Source organism: Engystomops pustulosus, chromosome 1 (assembly GCF_040894005.1).
Source record: "Engystomops pustulosus chromosome 1, aEngPut4.maternal, whole genome shotgun sequence".
In the NCBI taxonomy this organism is placed as follows: Eukaryota; Metazoa; Chordata; class Amphibia; order Anura; family Leptodactylidae; genus Engystomops; species Engystomops pustulosus.
This window is the reverse complement of record NC_092411.1, coordinates 184,430,673-184,446,513: the sequence shown is the minus strand read 5'-3', so window position 1 is coordinate 184,446,513 and position 15,841 is coordinate 184,430,673. Positions and strand designations below refer to the sequence as shown.

Sequence of the window (15,841 nt, the reverse complement as noted above, 5' to 3'; positions counted from 1 at the left end):
TCGGCCCCTTCAGGAGCCTTAAAGGTTTAAAGATTAAATAATTATGTCTTCTTGCACAGCACTTCCCTGCCATGGTTCAAGAAGAACTGTGCATTTCTCAGCAAGATCATTTTCATGCATGATAACGCACCGTCTCATGCTGCAAATAACACATCTGGCTGCTATGGGCATAAAAGGGGACAAACTTTTGGTGAGGCCCCCATGCTCCCCTGACCTGAACCCCATTGAGAACCTCTGGAGCATCATCAAAAGGCATGTCTATAATGGCAGGAGGCAGTTCACATCTAAGCAACAGCTCTGGGAGGGTATTCTGTCCTCATGCACAACAATTGAAGCTTGCCTGCTGGGAGATTCTGTGCTCGACTGGGAATGAACGCATTACTGACAAAACCAGAGCGTTCTAAATTCACCTCCATTTTGTTTTGATCACTTACAAGATAATCTCAAAATGATGAATTGTTCAAGACATGTTCCTTTAAATTTTGCATTTATTAGGGGAAAAAAAAAATGTAACAAAGACAAAACACATCTCAAAATCACTTGGATATGTTTTAGAGTGCTCAAGATTATAACCATATAAAGTGACTTGTCAGATTACAAAAATGTGGATGAGCCTTAAGCTGTAAACTGGCTTCATCCTAAAAGTAGTTAAATGTTCATCTTCAAGGTATTCAGGTATTCAGTCGCATCACTTGTTCTGGGTCTTCAGTTTCACAGAATCGACTTGTATCAGCAGCTCCTCCATCTGTGGCCACAAAATTGGTTTATTGTCAAGTTCAAGCTTTTGAGGCCAAATTCTCCCATATATTCAGAACAGCGATTTTATGTACCCAGGGCTTATGCCATGTACAAGGGTGTAGCGATTCCTGGAATTACACAGGCATGTCTACTACACCAGCCCAAGTAAAATAATCCCCTAGGGAATGATCTCAAGTGGCACCCTGCTTCATACTCCTCAGATTGTGTACAAGTATCGCAAAATCAAGATACAAAAGCATTTGAGAAGAACTCAATCCAAAACAGAACTATCCAGACAAATACTCTATACCCTACTATGGGTGCAGGAAATAAACCCCATAACAAAAAGTCAGATACTGTACATTTCATAACTCATGCCACATAGGTGCAAAGTGTAAGTGTGTGTGTCATAAAGTCTGCACCTCACACACACAGCCTACATTCCATTTGGGAAGAACAAATATGGATATGCTATTAGGCACTCCATATAAATATGCTTTACAGTTATCAGGTATTCAGCAAAATATAGTGTAAGTAACAGTGGTTTCCCCCATATTCCTGGAGATAGTCACCTTAACCTAATCCCAAAGTTCCTAAATTGATGACTGGGTCGGAAGTGTTGGCAGATTCACCACACCGATCACATTTGTGTGCAGGTAGTCCAAGGACTATAAAGTGACCTTTTGACAACAAACATCCTTAAAATTAAATAAAAGCTGCTAATCATCCGACTTTACCTTTTTATTGTATATTCCACTCTGCATGCTTCCACCCTATGAAACAAATACTGATGTTAACCAAGAATATGCAAGAGGAGCAAGAGAATACACAAATTATGTCCTCATATGTAAAAAAGGTAATCATGTGCATCATAATGTGAACAGCAGTAAAAGGTTTTAATCATTGGACAAGTGTAAAACGAAAACTATTTTCAAGTGGTGTCTCCATGTGAAACATCACTAGGAGGACCACATTTTATTTATTACCTCTGTGAAGCCAGCTTTATAGTAACCTTCATCGCCTTTCTACAACGACACTCCATTGTGTGCTGGTCAAACAAAGTAAGAAGAAGATTTAACTAACACAATAGAGAACATAACAAAAAACTGCCTTTATGGCCAAATGCTTAAAGGAAACCTCGAATGTACCCATAAAAGTAGATCTGGTGGCAGGTTCATCAAATAAATATCATCTGAGGCTAATCCTTCAGTGCCAGCTAAATTTAGAAATCCTTTATTAGCCCAACATGCAAATATGTGAAAGAGGCTACTTGGGAGTGGAGTAGCCAGGGCTGAAGGTACATGGTGCGTCTACTCCACACCCCAGAAGCTTCTTTAAATCCTACTATATCTTCAGCGTGCAGCTCCTGGTAGCTGTGCACATACGTCCAGGCTTGAGCTTCTAGCTGTGCATATTCTGTTCCAAAACCGGAGCTACTGGGAACCAAGTGCACGCAGCGGTCAGCTCTGCATAGGGAGTCTATGCAGAACACGCACGAGTGTGTACAGCTTACTAGGAGCTGCACGCTGAAGACATAGGAGGATTGAAAGGCTACTGGGGTGTGGAATAGCAGTGCATTGTATCTTCAGCTCCAGCCCCAGTAGCCTCTTTCACATATTTGCACATTAGGCTGCTAGAAGATTTCTACACTTAGCTGGCACTGAAGGGGATTAGCCCTAAAAAGGGCTCAGATATCTGATGAACCTGCCACCAGATCTACCTTAATAGGTAGACCCAAGATTGTAGATTTAATTTAAAAGAAAAATCTAAACATAAAATGGGGTGTTCCTGGTTTATCATGCTTGATTTTTAAGGAGGAAGGATGCCATACACAAATATATTATGCCAATTTGCCTGAATATTGTAAAGAATATATTTGCCATATTCTGAGGCTGATAATTTTCACACTGTCTAGACCTATGCAAGGAGTCTTTTTGTGGTACAGGCTGGTGGTTTATTTTCTTTTAATTTGAAGGCAATTTGGGTGCCATTTTCCATTAGTGTTCACAGCTGGGAATATTTTTATTTTTAATATTGTGAGAACAGGATTTTTGGGAAATGGCAATACTCAACACGTTTTGTGTAGAGTTTATTTTGTACTGTTTATTTTTATATGTGTTCTAGGACAAGATTTAAACTTATTATACCATTTCAGACCCTCTAGGGCAGTGATGGAGAACCTATGGCACAGGTGCCAGAGGTGACACTCAGAGCCCTTTCTGTGGGCACCCAGGCTTCCTCCTGCGGTCAATACAATACAGGACATGCCATGCTCAGCGCAATTTCAAAGCAACATCCTTGGCTGCCAGGACTACAGGAGGAGCGAGAAGTTGTCGATAGAGATGGATTGGCATTGGAGCTTCTGCTCTGCGTCCCCTAATTCTTACTCTTCAGGGGACCCTGGAGGAGAGCTACAATCCAAATAATCTTTCTATTGCATTGGTGTCCTCAGGATGCCAATACAATTAAAATCTGTGATACAGCGGGATCAATAAGTTACTACTTAAATTGTCATGTTGGCACTTTGCGACATATAAGTGGGTTTTGGTTGTAGCTTGGGCACTCGGTCTCCAAAAGGTTTGCCATCACTGCTCTAGGGCACCAATTGCAGGGTCTAATTGCTCATACTATATACTGTAATATTATTGTATTGCAGTATATAGCAATTTACTGATCAACCCGTGAGCTCTCTGCATACAACCCCTGCAGCACCAGGATGTTATAGTACATCCTGGTGCACAGAGGGTTTAACAGCTGTTTTGACCAACATTGATGAGTCGGATGTCTTGTGATCTTAAGCACCCCTTTATCCAATGCATATAATGTGGTGAGAGCAACCCTTGGATAAGGCCTTCAACTTTTGTGACCGAGTTGAGCAGGTATCACTTGTTCCAAATAATTTCCTTTAAGGTATATGGTGATCTTACCTGTTCAAATAGAATTCATCCTTATAATTGGAGATAGTTCACAGTCCACTCCTAAAATGTAGCAAATGAACCGAATATAAGCTTTGATCGATAATGTTCAAGGAATTTGATGGGACATGCCAGACATTTGAAACACCCAACTTTGTGTGCATTGAAGCAGATAATGGGCAAGAATGGCACATATTAAAGGACCTCTGCATTTCTACAAGAGATTACCCAAGTTGGCAGACCAGATTAGAGGATATTGTATAATGGGGGTGCTGTGGCATACAGTTTCGGGAAACCCCAGAATAGGAGGCATTATACGGAGGGGGGGGGGGGGGGGGGGGTCACAAGAAAGACATCATCGATATGGATTGCTTAAATCAAGTGAAGGTCTGGAACTTCTAGAAGGGACATCTGCTTGTTACCGAGTCATCCTCAGCCAGTCAAATGCTAATCATTGATAAATCATGATGTGAACAGCAGTAAAAAAGGCTTCATCACCGGATGCTGGAAACATGGACATTTAAAGATCAAATAACAAATTACAAAATAATCCAAACATTCAAAAGCTCAGTTTAATGTGAAATACTCACTTTCTGGTTGAAGCAAGTAGCTCTTGATCATCACGGTGGAAAGTGATACACAATCTTCTCTGGGACCAAAAAGGGATACATTTTCATACGAATCAGTCTAAAATACAACAAACCAAGTTACTATAATATCTTCAGATCTGTATAAGTGAATATTCTAGGAGCACATCCTCATAATGTAATAGTGGAATCACAGCAGTCATGATGTGAACAGCAGAATACATTTAAATCATTGGATGTGGAACAAAGTATTAGACAACAAATAGACAAACCATAATCAAAGTGAAACAGCTTTACAACAACTAAAGTAAAAAACTTTTCACCCAACGTTGAACCAAGCCAAGCTCAAATAAACAAAATTTCACATCTGCAGCCTGCTAGAATGGCTTTTACCATGACGCCCTTGCTGTTTTCACTGTCTTTGTTGCCATGAGAATTCATATCTGTAGTAGGAGAGGAGTAGTGGGTGGGATGATCTTGTTGGGAGGTGCACACTCCTCAGCTGTAGGAGAATATAAGGCCTGATAATTTTTGGCAACATGAAAAAACTCTGGTACCTTGTGTGATGACAAATATGTGACTGATCACATGCTTCAGATTATATAAATGCATTGCCAAATGCATGGTATGTAGCAGTGTGCATGTATGAAAGCTTGGAAGTAGCAGTAGTGTATGTATGAAAGCACAAATAAAGAGCTCAGGCTCCCCAATTATAAAAAAATGGTATCAAATCCTACACAGAACTGTGTATATACAGTGCAACTTCACTACACATGAAAGTAATGGTCTGCAGATAGGAGGCAGCTGCCTTAAATGGCTGAGCTTATTGTTAATGTGAATGCCCTAAGTGCTCTGGCCTCATTGCCCTTAGCTGAAGTCACAACCAGGTCCTCCAACCCAATTAAGGAAAAGCTGAGGATTTTACAGATCGCCTCATAACCATAAGGGTACATTCACACGCGGTATGCCCGCCGTGCGGGCATACCGCCGTGTGCTGGAGGTGAGGAGGAGGTGACCCCTCCTCCCTCCATAAGAAATAGCGGCACAAGGCCGCACATCCGCCGAAAGATAGAGCTTGCTCTATCTTTTTGCGGTGTGCGGCCCGGATCGGTGCCACACATGTGTGGCACCGGATCCCCGCCGTGCCGCTATTGCCGTCTATGGGGATGTACATGCGGCCGCATGTACGGCCCCGCAGACGGCAGTGTGAATGAGCCCTAAGACCCACATCTTAGGATAGGAAGAAGCCAGAATCATGATACAGGCATTGTTTAAAATCTCTCCCCAGCAGTGCTAAGACTATTTTGTGAAGGGTCACAGCCTGTTAAGACTGCAGGCAGCACTTCCTCCCCCGATGTGCTGAAACTTCCTCTGCTGCATTACTTCAGGCAGAGGGCGGGGCGGGGCATGGAGGAGGGAGCCCGTACCCAGCCCAGAGCCTTTCAGTGCTCAACGGAATAATTTTAAATGTAATATTAGAAAACTGCTAGCTCAATTGCAGAACTTTTTGGACACCAACTAAACTTCCCCATAAAACCGTACCATGTTAATAAAGATGGCAGAGCATTTTGGACACAACACTCAATAACCCAGCCACAATAAGGCAACCAGTGAGCACTTCTACTGCTAAACAGAAGTCAACTCCCATCATGGTTAACTATGAACACCTTGTTTTGTAACAAACATTACCCATAGGCATATGGGACTATAATACATGTTACCTAGCCCAGGTATTAGTATTGATAAGATGTGGAACTGACATCCGGCATAATGGAGAACCCTTCCGATTTCTCCGACTGAAGAGCTCAGACACCGACATGTCATGCAGTCACTGCACAGGACTAATACCCTGTTTCCCCTAAAATAGGACATCCCCCTAAAATAAGATCTAGTACAATTTTGTTCAATCTTAGAAATATAAGGCCTCCCCTGAAAATAAGACCTCATGGCAGTTATTGCAGCACCTCCCTTCAAGCCATGCATTAGTATTAGTAGATTTTTTTTATAGATGCTGCAATAGGTTGTGATATGGGTGAAGAATTGCAGAGTAAAATTACTCACTGTTGCAGGACAAATAAGTTACAAGCAGCTACATGGACATGAAGTGGTCATTTAAGGAAAGTGCTATTGCAAAAACATGAGAGAATGGGGCCATGAGAGAATTGGAGAGTTAAGGATGTTTTAGAAGATTTTTTTGTTCACCAATAAATGTAAATTCTTGTTCATGGAAAAATAAGACATCCCCTGAAAATAAGACCTAGTGCCTTTTAAGGAGCAAAAATTAATATAAGACTGTCTTATTTTAAGGGAAACAGGGTAGGTGCCCATTTCCTCCCAGAATAGAGCAAGATGATACTATCCAGAGAATTCTGCCCAATGATACAACTAAATACCATAGCAAATAATGATGGTAGGTGACAGGGCAGCACCAGCACTGAGCAGGTCCATATAAGGACTCCATAGGGGGTGAGGGTTTTAGATAAAATAACGGTGTTGGGGCTGTTTGGGAGAATAAACTAGGGAATATTTTAGGGAACAGGAGAGTATTTTACTTCCTGAATTTGTAATGCCTCCACAGAGTTCACCGCCAGGGGCCTACTGAGGCTCTGTCACCGAGGAGCCCACTGAAACCTGGAGGGTACCCTGGTAGGTGAGCCAGTCACATGGCACTATACAATACGGTGCCGCAGAACACTACAGACACAGGGGACTTGTAGTGCAATCACAATCTGTACGGCTCTATCCATTAATTACAGCAGGGCAGAACACTGCCAAGCACAATTATTCCAGACAAGTCTATGGCACTGACTAGAAGGCTCTGCAGCTCACTCACCTCCTCCAAGCGCACAGCTCAAATGGCCGCACTGCCCTCAGACACGAGGTTATAGCGTATATACGTAATCATCTCAGAAGGAAGCTCGTAGGCTGCGTGGTACGTCACTTCCTGTATATGCAAGCGGTGGCCATGTTTGTTTCTGGATTTACAATTACTTTATGGAAATATATATTTACGTTATTCATCGATACACTCCCGAGCTTCATGTACCACAAACGCCCGAAATGTGAAATACACATGACGTAGCAGACAGCAGAGATGTACAGGGAAGCAGTAGTGACCGTGTGAGGTGGCGCCTGCGTGTCACTCAGCTGTGCAGTCCTGCACCGTTACAGGGGGCCGGCTTGTGCTGCAGGCCTTTGTGGGAGGGGTTCTTGTTGCCACGTTGAGCTGGACGTGGAGGGGAGGCGCTGGGCACTGAAGAGCCGGGCACGGAAGAGGCCGGAGAGCCGTGAGCTGCAGAACGTCCCGGAGATCCCGCGGTCTCTAGATTTACCCGGCGCCATTGGGCAGGACTTGTTCCCGCAGATCAGTTTTCTGTGAAAGCTTGTGCACTATAAGCCGGCTTAATCGCCCGTATTGTCTGCGTATTGGAGTGTTTCCTGTGAGCAGGCAGGTGAGTGGGTGGTATGTACGTCTCAGCTGTGTGCCCAGCTGGCACTAGTGTCATCGGCTGATGAGCTTCTCTGAGCATCAGTGTGGGCACACAGAGGTCCTGGCAGGTGATGATTCATCTCCCATTCTTACTCCACCTCAGTCCATGGCAGCTTCTCTACCACCAGCTCCTGTATACTTTGTATGAACTTCTCAGTGCAGTTATACAGTGTGATCCATAGGGGAATCCGAAGATCTGCTGATCACCTGTCATCCTGATGGTTCTGGAGACCAGAGGAGATGGACCCTGCTTTGGGAAGTGCCATGTGTTGCTTCCTATCTAGGTGCAGTGTGATAAAGGCCAGCTGGGATTATACACATGATCCTACGCTGGGGAATGGCTTCATTTATTCACATTAATTCAGGATTCTTCAGCGCTCTACAACCACAATCCACATGTATGGACCCAGTGTCTATTCTAATCATATAACTCACTTGGGAAGAATCTTAATTTCATATCTTCATTTCATGATTCCTCAGGTTGCTCTTCCATAGTTAGAAAATATGTTCATGACTTTAATAACTAGATGCCGGAACCCATGATTTACCATGTCTGAATTTTTCAGGTGATTGGTATTATATATAAATAACTCTATGTGTATATGGTGCCTACATATTCTGCAGCGCTTTAAGGATCACAAGGTACATATACAAATAAATTAAGACATAAACAAGCAATATGAATGAGGGCCTTACTCGCAAGAGCGTATGATCTTTGAGATATTCATTGTTTTGTAAGTTAAGGGATGTTAGTGCAACAAAAGCAAATTATGATATGTGTAGCCAACGGCGTTGGAGTTTTTAGTATTTTATTTGTTTTAATAACAAAACTCTAAGACAAGGTCCCTCTCTTGCAATTATATGGAGTATGTGTTTTCTCATCTATGGCCACATCTAGGGGTACAGACATCACCAACTTCAAATCATTAAATAATTGTGGAGATCTTCACCTTTGTCGAAGAGGAAAATATTATGGCTATTAACAAGTATTAGAAGCTTAGGTCTAAGTATATCCACATGTTCACACAGACCTTGCACATTTTACTCTTGCCGCTCTTGTCCTTTAATGCTCAGACTCCTTTTGCACATTTTTAGTATCTATAGTAGTACTCCAACACCTCGCCCAAAGGCTGTTTTCACACATGATGTTTACATTGTGTTTTGAAACACAATAAAACATCTGGGGAGAGATCTGCCTAGTTGTGTTAATATTTGCATTTACAAAACTCATTTTTAACACAATGGCCCAAGTGCAAGCTCCAAAGACTCATGTTTTCACAAAAACTTAGACAACAAAAGCTGGCGCAGGCACAATAATATATGTGGGCCAATGTGTTTACACCACGTTGACATTAAGTTAACACAAGCAGCTATATGATGTTGAGATATTTATTAACACCCCGTCAGCATTGTTTTTTGTAAACGCAAATTAACAATAACGCAATATAATTGGGCAAATAACCTCTCCTCACATGTTGTACTGTGTTTCAAAACACAATGTAAGGGCCACATGTGAAAGCAGCCTAACAGAACAGGGGTTACTCTTGGGGAGTACCCCTTGATTCATGGAAACCTGGTCCCAGCCATTGACACCCTATAGAAACATGCTGGAACTTCACAGGATAACTAACATGGTGGTTAGTGGCATGAAGTGGACGCCTTTAAAACAAGCATTATACAAGACTATTGTATCAGCAGCAATGCTCTTAAAGGCCATCTACCACCAGGATGAAGGCTTGTAAACCAAGCACACTGACATACTGGTGTGTTCCCACTCTGGCAGGATTTGGTCTTTTTAAGCTTCTTAGGACCTTGTTCTTATGAAAATAAAGGTTTGAAAAAATTACGAAAATGAACCTGAGGGGCTCCAGGCTCAATAGATGTCAATTGAGGCTGGAGCCCCTAAGGCTCATTTGCTAAATTTTAAAATCCTTTATTTCTTAAAAACAAGGGAATAATAAGCTAAAACATGAGCAAATCCTGCCAGAGAGCGCACACACCAGTATGTCAGTGGGCTTGGTTTACAAATCTGGTGGTAAATGCTATTTAAGCTGTGCATCAGGCTATTTTTGCAATTATTATTTTTTCTATTTCATTTCAGTTTTAATGTGGACGATTCCAGCAGACTCTTTTCTGTCACTTGCTTTTATAAAGTGACACTTTGTTGCTAAGCTACCTTGAGAACAACTTCCTAAACATTAGAGAATGATGAACTCTCTTGTATATGGAATATCCCAAGCATCAGCTTGTGTTGTCCTGGCCATTTCATTACTCAATTCCTGAAGACCTAAATTCAGAGTGTCAAGTGTAGCAGTGCCTGAGTGGATTATGTAAGGGTATATTCACACAGGGCAGATGGACCAGTGATCATAAACCATAACCATAAAGTTCCTGTTTCAGGTGATTCATGATATGGGGAACTCTCTGAATATGACATTTTTTGCACAAGTCCTAAATTTACAAAACTTGTACACTGAGTTACACTAATTATTAAGATCCCAACTCGTATCATTTGACATGTTGCAATGACCTGTCAAAATAAAATAACTAAATTGAAAAATGACAATGCAAAATAACCATTCCGGTGGTGTCCAAAAATATATTTGGTCCTGTAAATGAAGTTGTCAGGTCCTTGGCTGCATTCATATGTGGCATTCACGCAAGTGTTAATCACAGTGTAATTGGTCAATTCTCCTCTACTCAACTGTTGTGTTTTAAAATGTAAATGCTAAGTGTGAATTCAGCCTTTGGGTAATCAATAACTCAGGGTTCCTCTCACTGTAACTTTTAATCCATAATTTGTCATGCTTTGTGCAGCGCTGCGTTATCTGTTGGAGCTATATAAAATAATTATTATTATTTATTATATTCTCCCTCCTCCTTCTAAATTGTCTAAGTGGAAATAAGGGAGGCAGACGGATCCATTTCTACAGTAGCTGCATCCATTAGGAAAAAATTGTGATGATTTAATTTTAGAAGTGAATATGTAATGGAGGTTTCTAACTGTGAATCCTATGCAGATGAAAAAGGAAGCCTCACCTGTATAAAAGAAGCAGAAATAACTGTGTATCTGTACTAGAATAATTTAAGCTTGTGGCCATTGTTTGAGCATGAATTACTCTAAGTAATACAATTTATGTGATGCTAACATCATGTTTACAAAAGATATATTCACAGGCAGTCCCCAGGTTATGTACACGATAGGACTGTTCTTAAAGGGGTTTTCCTTTCAGCAAATATTTGATATTGTTGTGTAGTGAAAAGTTATACAATTTCATAATATACTGTCTGTATGGTTTTCTAGATCTCTGCTTGCTGTCCGGCTATAGAAAGCTCCTCTGTTTAGAGGAGCTTTCTATAGAGGATAGAAATCTGTCCATGGTAATGTGATGGAGTAAACCGAGGAGCTTTCTATAGCCGGACAGCAAGCCGAAATCAAGAAAACCATGAGGAATTGATACAGACAGTATATTAGGAAATTGTATAACTTTTCATTACACAAACAATATTAAATATTTGCTGAAATTGGACAACCCCTATAAGTTAACAGGTATATTTTGTAAGTGTAACTCCAAACAACATTTGGAAGTGTTTCTTGCTGCTATTGTGTCGCACGTGACCTTTTTGTGGTTCGGACCGAGCGCCGTATTTAACAAATCGTAACGCACGCCCTTTGTTAAAGGTGAACCATAAAATGGTGAACTCTGTCGGGCCAGTGCAGGGAAGCCTCACATTCATGCTCCTGGTGAATCGCCGAACTCAGCAGTATACACGGAATTTCTAAGTAAATGTGCCCCTATGCTTCAGTATACAGTACCTTGTTGGAAAGCTAATAGGAGATGATGCCATTGTATTGCTATACTTGACCCACTTTAGACCCCTAGAGGGAAATGCGCAAAAGAAAAAAAAAATATGTCCTGTCTATTTATAGAATGGACCAGACACGGCTTCACTAAATGTTATACATTTTTCACAAAGAAAATATCTGTTTTCACACGTTCCAATTGGATTGGGTTTAGAAATGAATAGAAGCAGATTGGGAAGGGCCTTCAACTGAAACCATGTAATCAATAAGGAGCACCACGTGTTCTGCGTTGTTTATGTTTGTATGAAGGATTGCTCCCGACAGTCAGACATAATGTGAGCGAAGTCTTGGACCATCATGCAGTAACATTCTGTGTTTAAACAATCTAGCTCTGAATGTGATGCCACCATATAATTCGACAAACCTGAGAGAAGCATTGCAGCAGTCTTCCATAAATAGGGCTATTTTTGTCTATGACCGGTGTGTGGAATTGAGTCCCAGAGCAGCTTTCTTCTCTCAAGCACTCTAAGGCCGCGGTCACACGTTACGCTAGCGCCGCTCTCTTAACGTGACGCTAGCGCACAGGAGGTGGGCCTCGGCCCATTCGTATATGCGTTTCCCGAGGAAAGCATGTGAACGATAACGCAATCGCATGCATTTCTCTGGAAACGCATATGCGATCGGGTCGAGGCTTGCTCCCTGTACACTAGCGTCATGTTAGGCCGGTGGCACACGTGACGTTTTGAACTCGTTTTTGGGCCGTTTTTAAGCAGTCCGTTAAAAAACACTTGCGTTTTAAAAACGCATGCATTTTTGAAAATGCATCCGTGTTTTGTCCGTTTCTCCCCATTTATGATAATTATGAAAATTGGGAAAAGCAGAAAAGACGCATGCGTTTAAAAAAAAAAAAAGAAAAAACGCATGCGTTTTTTGACTGACTAAAAACGGCCCAAAAACGGGTTCAAAACGCCATGTGTGCCACCACCCTTATGAACGCGGCGGTAACAGGACTTGTGACCGCGGCCTAAGAATTAAAGGCTGTGCAGTTATTGGTCACCATCACCCAATCCTCACTGACTTTTTTTTCCCCCTATTAAAATGCCTTTCTATATATGCCTACAGCTTTATTGCTGATCAAGGTTCTTTTCTAGCTCCCTGTTGACCTATAGTAGATAAGTTTCAAAGTGCAAACTTCAAATTATGCTTCAGGGCTTGTCCACGTGTATGAACTGAACTTATTTCCATGCAGATGGTGTCTAAAGCTGACTGTATATGTTAGATGTATATAGGATTGTAAGCTCTTGCAAGCAAAGCCCTCACATCTTGTGTTACCTATGATGATACTATGTTTTTTCTATTTTTAATTCATGATCTGTTAAGAGCTGCAGAATATTATTGTGCTATATAAATAGAGATTTATTATTGGCCAAAGCTGCTGATTTATCTTTAACCAGCCAAGGGGGTCTGCGTTATCCTAACACCACTTGTCCACAAGCAAGTTTGATTCGTTAAACTCTTGTGTGTTTGCTGCATTGTCCGACCCGATTGCTTGCAAACCTGAACTAAGCTCCACATGTCAGTCCAGTTTCGGAGTGTGTAAGCTGGACATTGCAGCAAGCACACTATGTGAGTTCAACGCATCAAGCTCACTGATAGGCAGGCGTCCTAATAGTTTTGTCATGTTTTTTAAATATAGGATGAAGCTAAAGGAAATTGACCGCACTGCCATGCAGGCCTGGAGCCCTTCTCAGCAGCATCCTATTTACCTGGCTACAGGTGAGTGCTGTTTTTTCTTGTTTTATGCACCAAAAGCTTTATGTTGTTTTTCTACTTGCTTTCTAATATGTTAAACTGGAAAAGATGCTCAGAAAACATCCACTGCAAAAGGCGGTACCTTTGTATTCAATGAGATTACAAAACGTGTTGCACACACACAATTTGAAGTTGCACATATTGTAAATTTCAGCAGATCTCTCCTTTCTCTATGGGTGAGGAGAAATCCTGTGTGGAATGAATAGCAAATTTCTGTCTTGATTCAACCATGAATTAGTGTGCGACTCTCTGCACCAGGTAGCCTTTAGTACTTTTGATACATGTTTTTTTAGGGGCTTTGACACATGTACATTCTGATGCTGTTTTTGAGAGAAAGAGAGAAGTATATATTTTTTTTTCTGTCAACTTCCCCTTCCTGCATCATTAAGATAGTGATCTAATATAAAACATTGTCTTAACTGATTTGAGCTGAATGGATGCAGTCCTGTTCTTGACACTAAATATACATCTTATTACAGAGCTTTATTGCAGTTGTCTGAATATAGTGTAATGCGCACCGCGTGTCACTGCAACGTGACCTGGTTTGGCACTATAAAAGATAGGACATGTTCTGCCGCACCTGTGGCAACCCGGCTCCTGTGGGGTGAGGAGTGATCACCCCTCATCACCACCTTCTGTACCCGGCTATTTTTGACAATCCTTTGTGCATTAGCCCTTAGAAGAAGCTTTCAGTATGTGGTTGTATCCAGCGGCTTGTTGTGTTGCGCTCCACCAAGCTTTCACCGTGTATTCTTGTGTCCCTGGCCGCATATAGATAAGCATTTAACAGCCATATAATATATGGATATAAAACGGTGTAGCACAATTCTGCTTTGTACATATGTGGTTTGTGAAAAAACGAAGTCTAATTATCTTTGCATTTTGATTTCTTTTTTTTTCTACTGTATTTCAAGGTACCTCTGCGCAGCAGCTTGATGCCACATTCAGTACAAATGCATCTTTAGAGATTTTTGAACTGGATTTGGATGATCCATCGGTGGATATGAAGTCATGTGCTTCCTTTGCATCCTCTCATCGGTATGGTGTTTGCCTTTTTATTGTTTGCAGTGTTTGAAATGCATGTCCTAGTTGATAGTTATGTAAATTTCTGTCTGTATGTGTCTTAATCCCAGATCGTGCACTGGCCATTTTTTACAGTGGCGTGGACGGGACTCCATGCATCATATTAATATATGACACACAGGGGCAGATTTATCAAGCAGTCTGAAAGTCAGAATATTTCCAGTTGCCCATGGCAACCAATCACAGCTCAGCTTTCATTTCACCAGTGCTCATGAATATTTTAAAGGGGAGCTGTGATTGGTTGCCATGGGCAACTGGAAATATTCTGACTTTAAGACTGCTTGATAAATCTGCCCCACAGAGTTCCTTTTGCCAGACTATAATCATGATACACAGACCGTCCAAGGTCGTCAAAAAGAGCTCTCTTAGAGTAATTTGCGACATGGACATTTTGTATTGTGATAACATGATACAGAGAAACTAATTTTTATTGGTGCAGAAACTGGGATGTGTCTGCTTGGCATCATGTTTATCTAAAAAAATATGCTTTTCCAAACCTTCACAAATTAATGAAGTCTCTTGGCTTAAATTAAGGTTTATCTCTTACTCGTGCAGCCAGTAGTGAGCTGCAACCAACCACTTCTTAGTGAAATCACAATGATTTTTTTTACTATTTTTATTAGTTTAGCAATCTATGACTAATGCATGTGTATTCATATTTACAGTATTGTGTATGGTGTTATGGATTTCTTTTTTTATACTTTCTAGGTACCATAAGCTAATTTGGGGGCCTCATAGAGTAAACTCGGAGGGCAGCGTTTCAGGTGTTCTCATTGCTGGAGGAGAAAATGGAAATGTAATTCTCTATGATCCTGCCAAGATTCTGGCTGGTGACAGTAATGTGCAAATCTCTCAGCAAGATAAACATACTGGACCAGTGAGAGCTTTGGATGTAAACCCATACCAGGTAAGGTCTCATATCGACATTGATCATAAAGATGATTTATTATACTCTGCAACCAGTTCCCTGTAGGTGGACAATGACTATCATATAATTTAAAAGATAACTTGCCATGTATGTACTGTAGTTTGTTTCAGTTTCATCATTTTTTCTTATCTCTTTATATACACTTTATATAGAGCAACCTTTTTGCATCTGGTGCCAATGAATCTGAAATTTACATCTGGGATTGTAATAATTTAGCTGTCCCCATGACACCAGGAGCTAAATCGCAGGTAAGATACTTTGGATTCCCATATACTCCGTTATATCCAGATCTGACCGTATTCGTTTTTTAATAACAAAAAGCATAATACGGTGATAATAAGAGATTCATTACTCTTTTGTAATAATGTTTAAAATAACAGTCTTGCAAATCTTTTGAAGACAGTCGAGAAGCCCTTAGCTTTATTAATGGAGAGGACGTTAAAAAAAATGTATTAATATAGAATTAATCAAAGTGTAAATAAA

General features: G+C 41.0%; 1 protein-coding gene and 1 long non-coding RNA gene across 10 annotated transcripts in view; one reads left to right on the top strand and one right to left on the bottom strand.

The window, feature by feature from the left end:
* Positions 1–489: 489 nt before the first annotated feature.
* LOC140069309 (uncharacterized) lies at positions 490–7,311 on the bottom strand. Of its 3 annotated transcripts, XR_011848777.1 has the most exons (7): positions 7,074–7,311; positions 4,634–4,683; positions 4,244–4,340; positions 3,666–3,716; positions 1,725–1,786; positions 1,476–1,511; positions 490–745 (listed from the first exon to the last, which is right to left on the bottom strand). It is a non-coding gene; the product is annotated as an uncharacterized lncRNA (long non-coding RNA). The 3 variants fall into 3 exon arrangements; XR_011848774.1 differs by lacking the exon at positions 4,634–4,683; XR_011848775.1 differs by lacking the exon at positions 7,074–7,311 and having other exon boundaries at positions 4,634–5,112.
* A 175-nt stretch (positions 7,312–7,486) lies between these two features.
* SEC31A (SEC31 homolog A, COPII coat complex component) overlaps positions 7,487–15,841 on the top strand; it is a 33,861-nt gene continuing 25,506 nt past the window's right edge. For 4 of the 7 annotated variants that reach the window (XM_072114825.1, XM_072114805.1, XM_072114787.1 and 1 more), the window contains exons 1-5: positions 7,488–7,692; positions 13,232–13,311; positions 14,262–14,385; positions 15,139–15,337; positions 15,511–15,606. In XM_072114825.1, the coding sequence (XP_071970926.1) occupies positions 13,233–13,311; positions 14,262–14,385; positions 15,139–15,337; positions 15,511–15,606 (498 nt within the window). In that variant the 5' untranslated portion in view covers positions 7,488–7,692; position 13,232. Of the gene's footprint in view, positions 7,693–13,231; positions 13,312–14,261; positions 14,386–15,138; positions 15,338–15,510; positions 15,607–15,841 lie in introns of all 7 variants that reach the window. The other 3 variants (XM_072114796.1, XM_072114769.1, XM_072114815.1) reach the window with 2 other exon arrangements.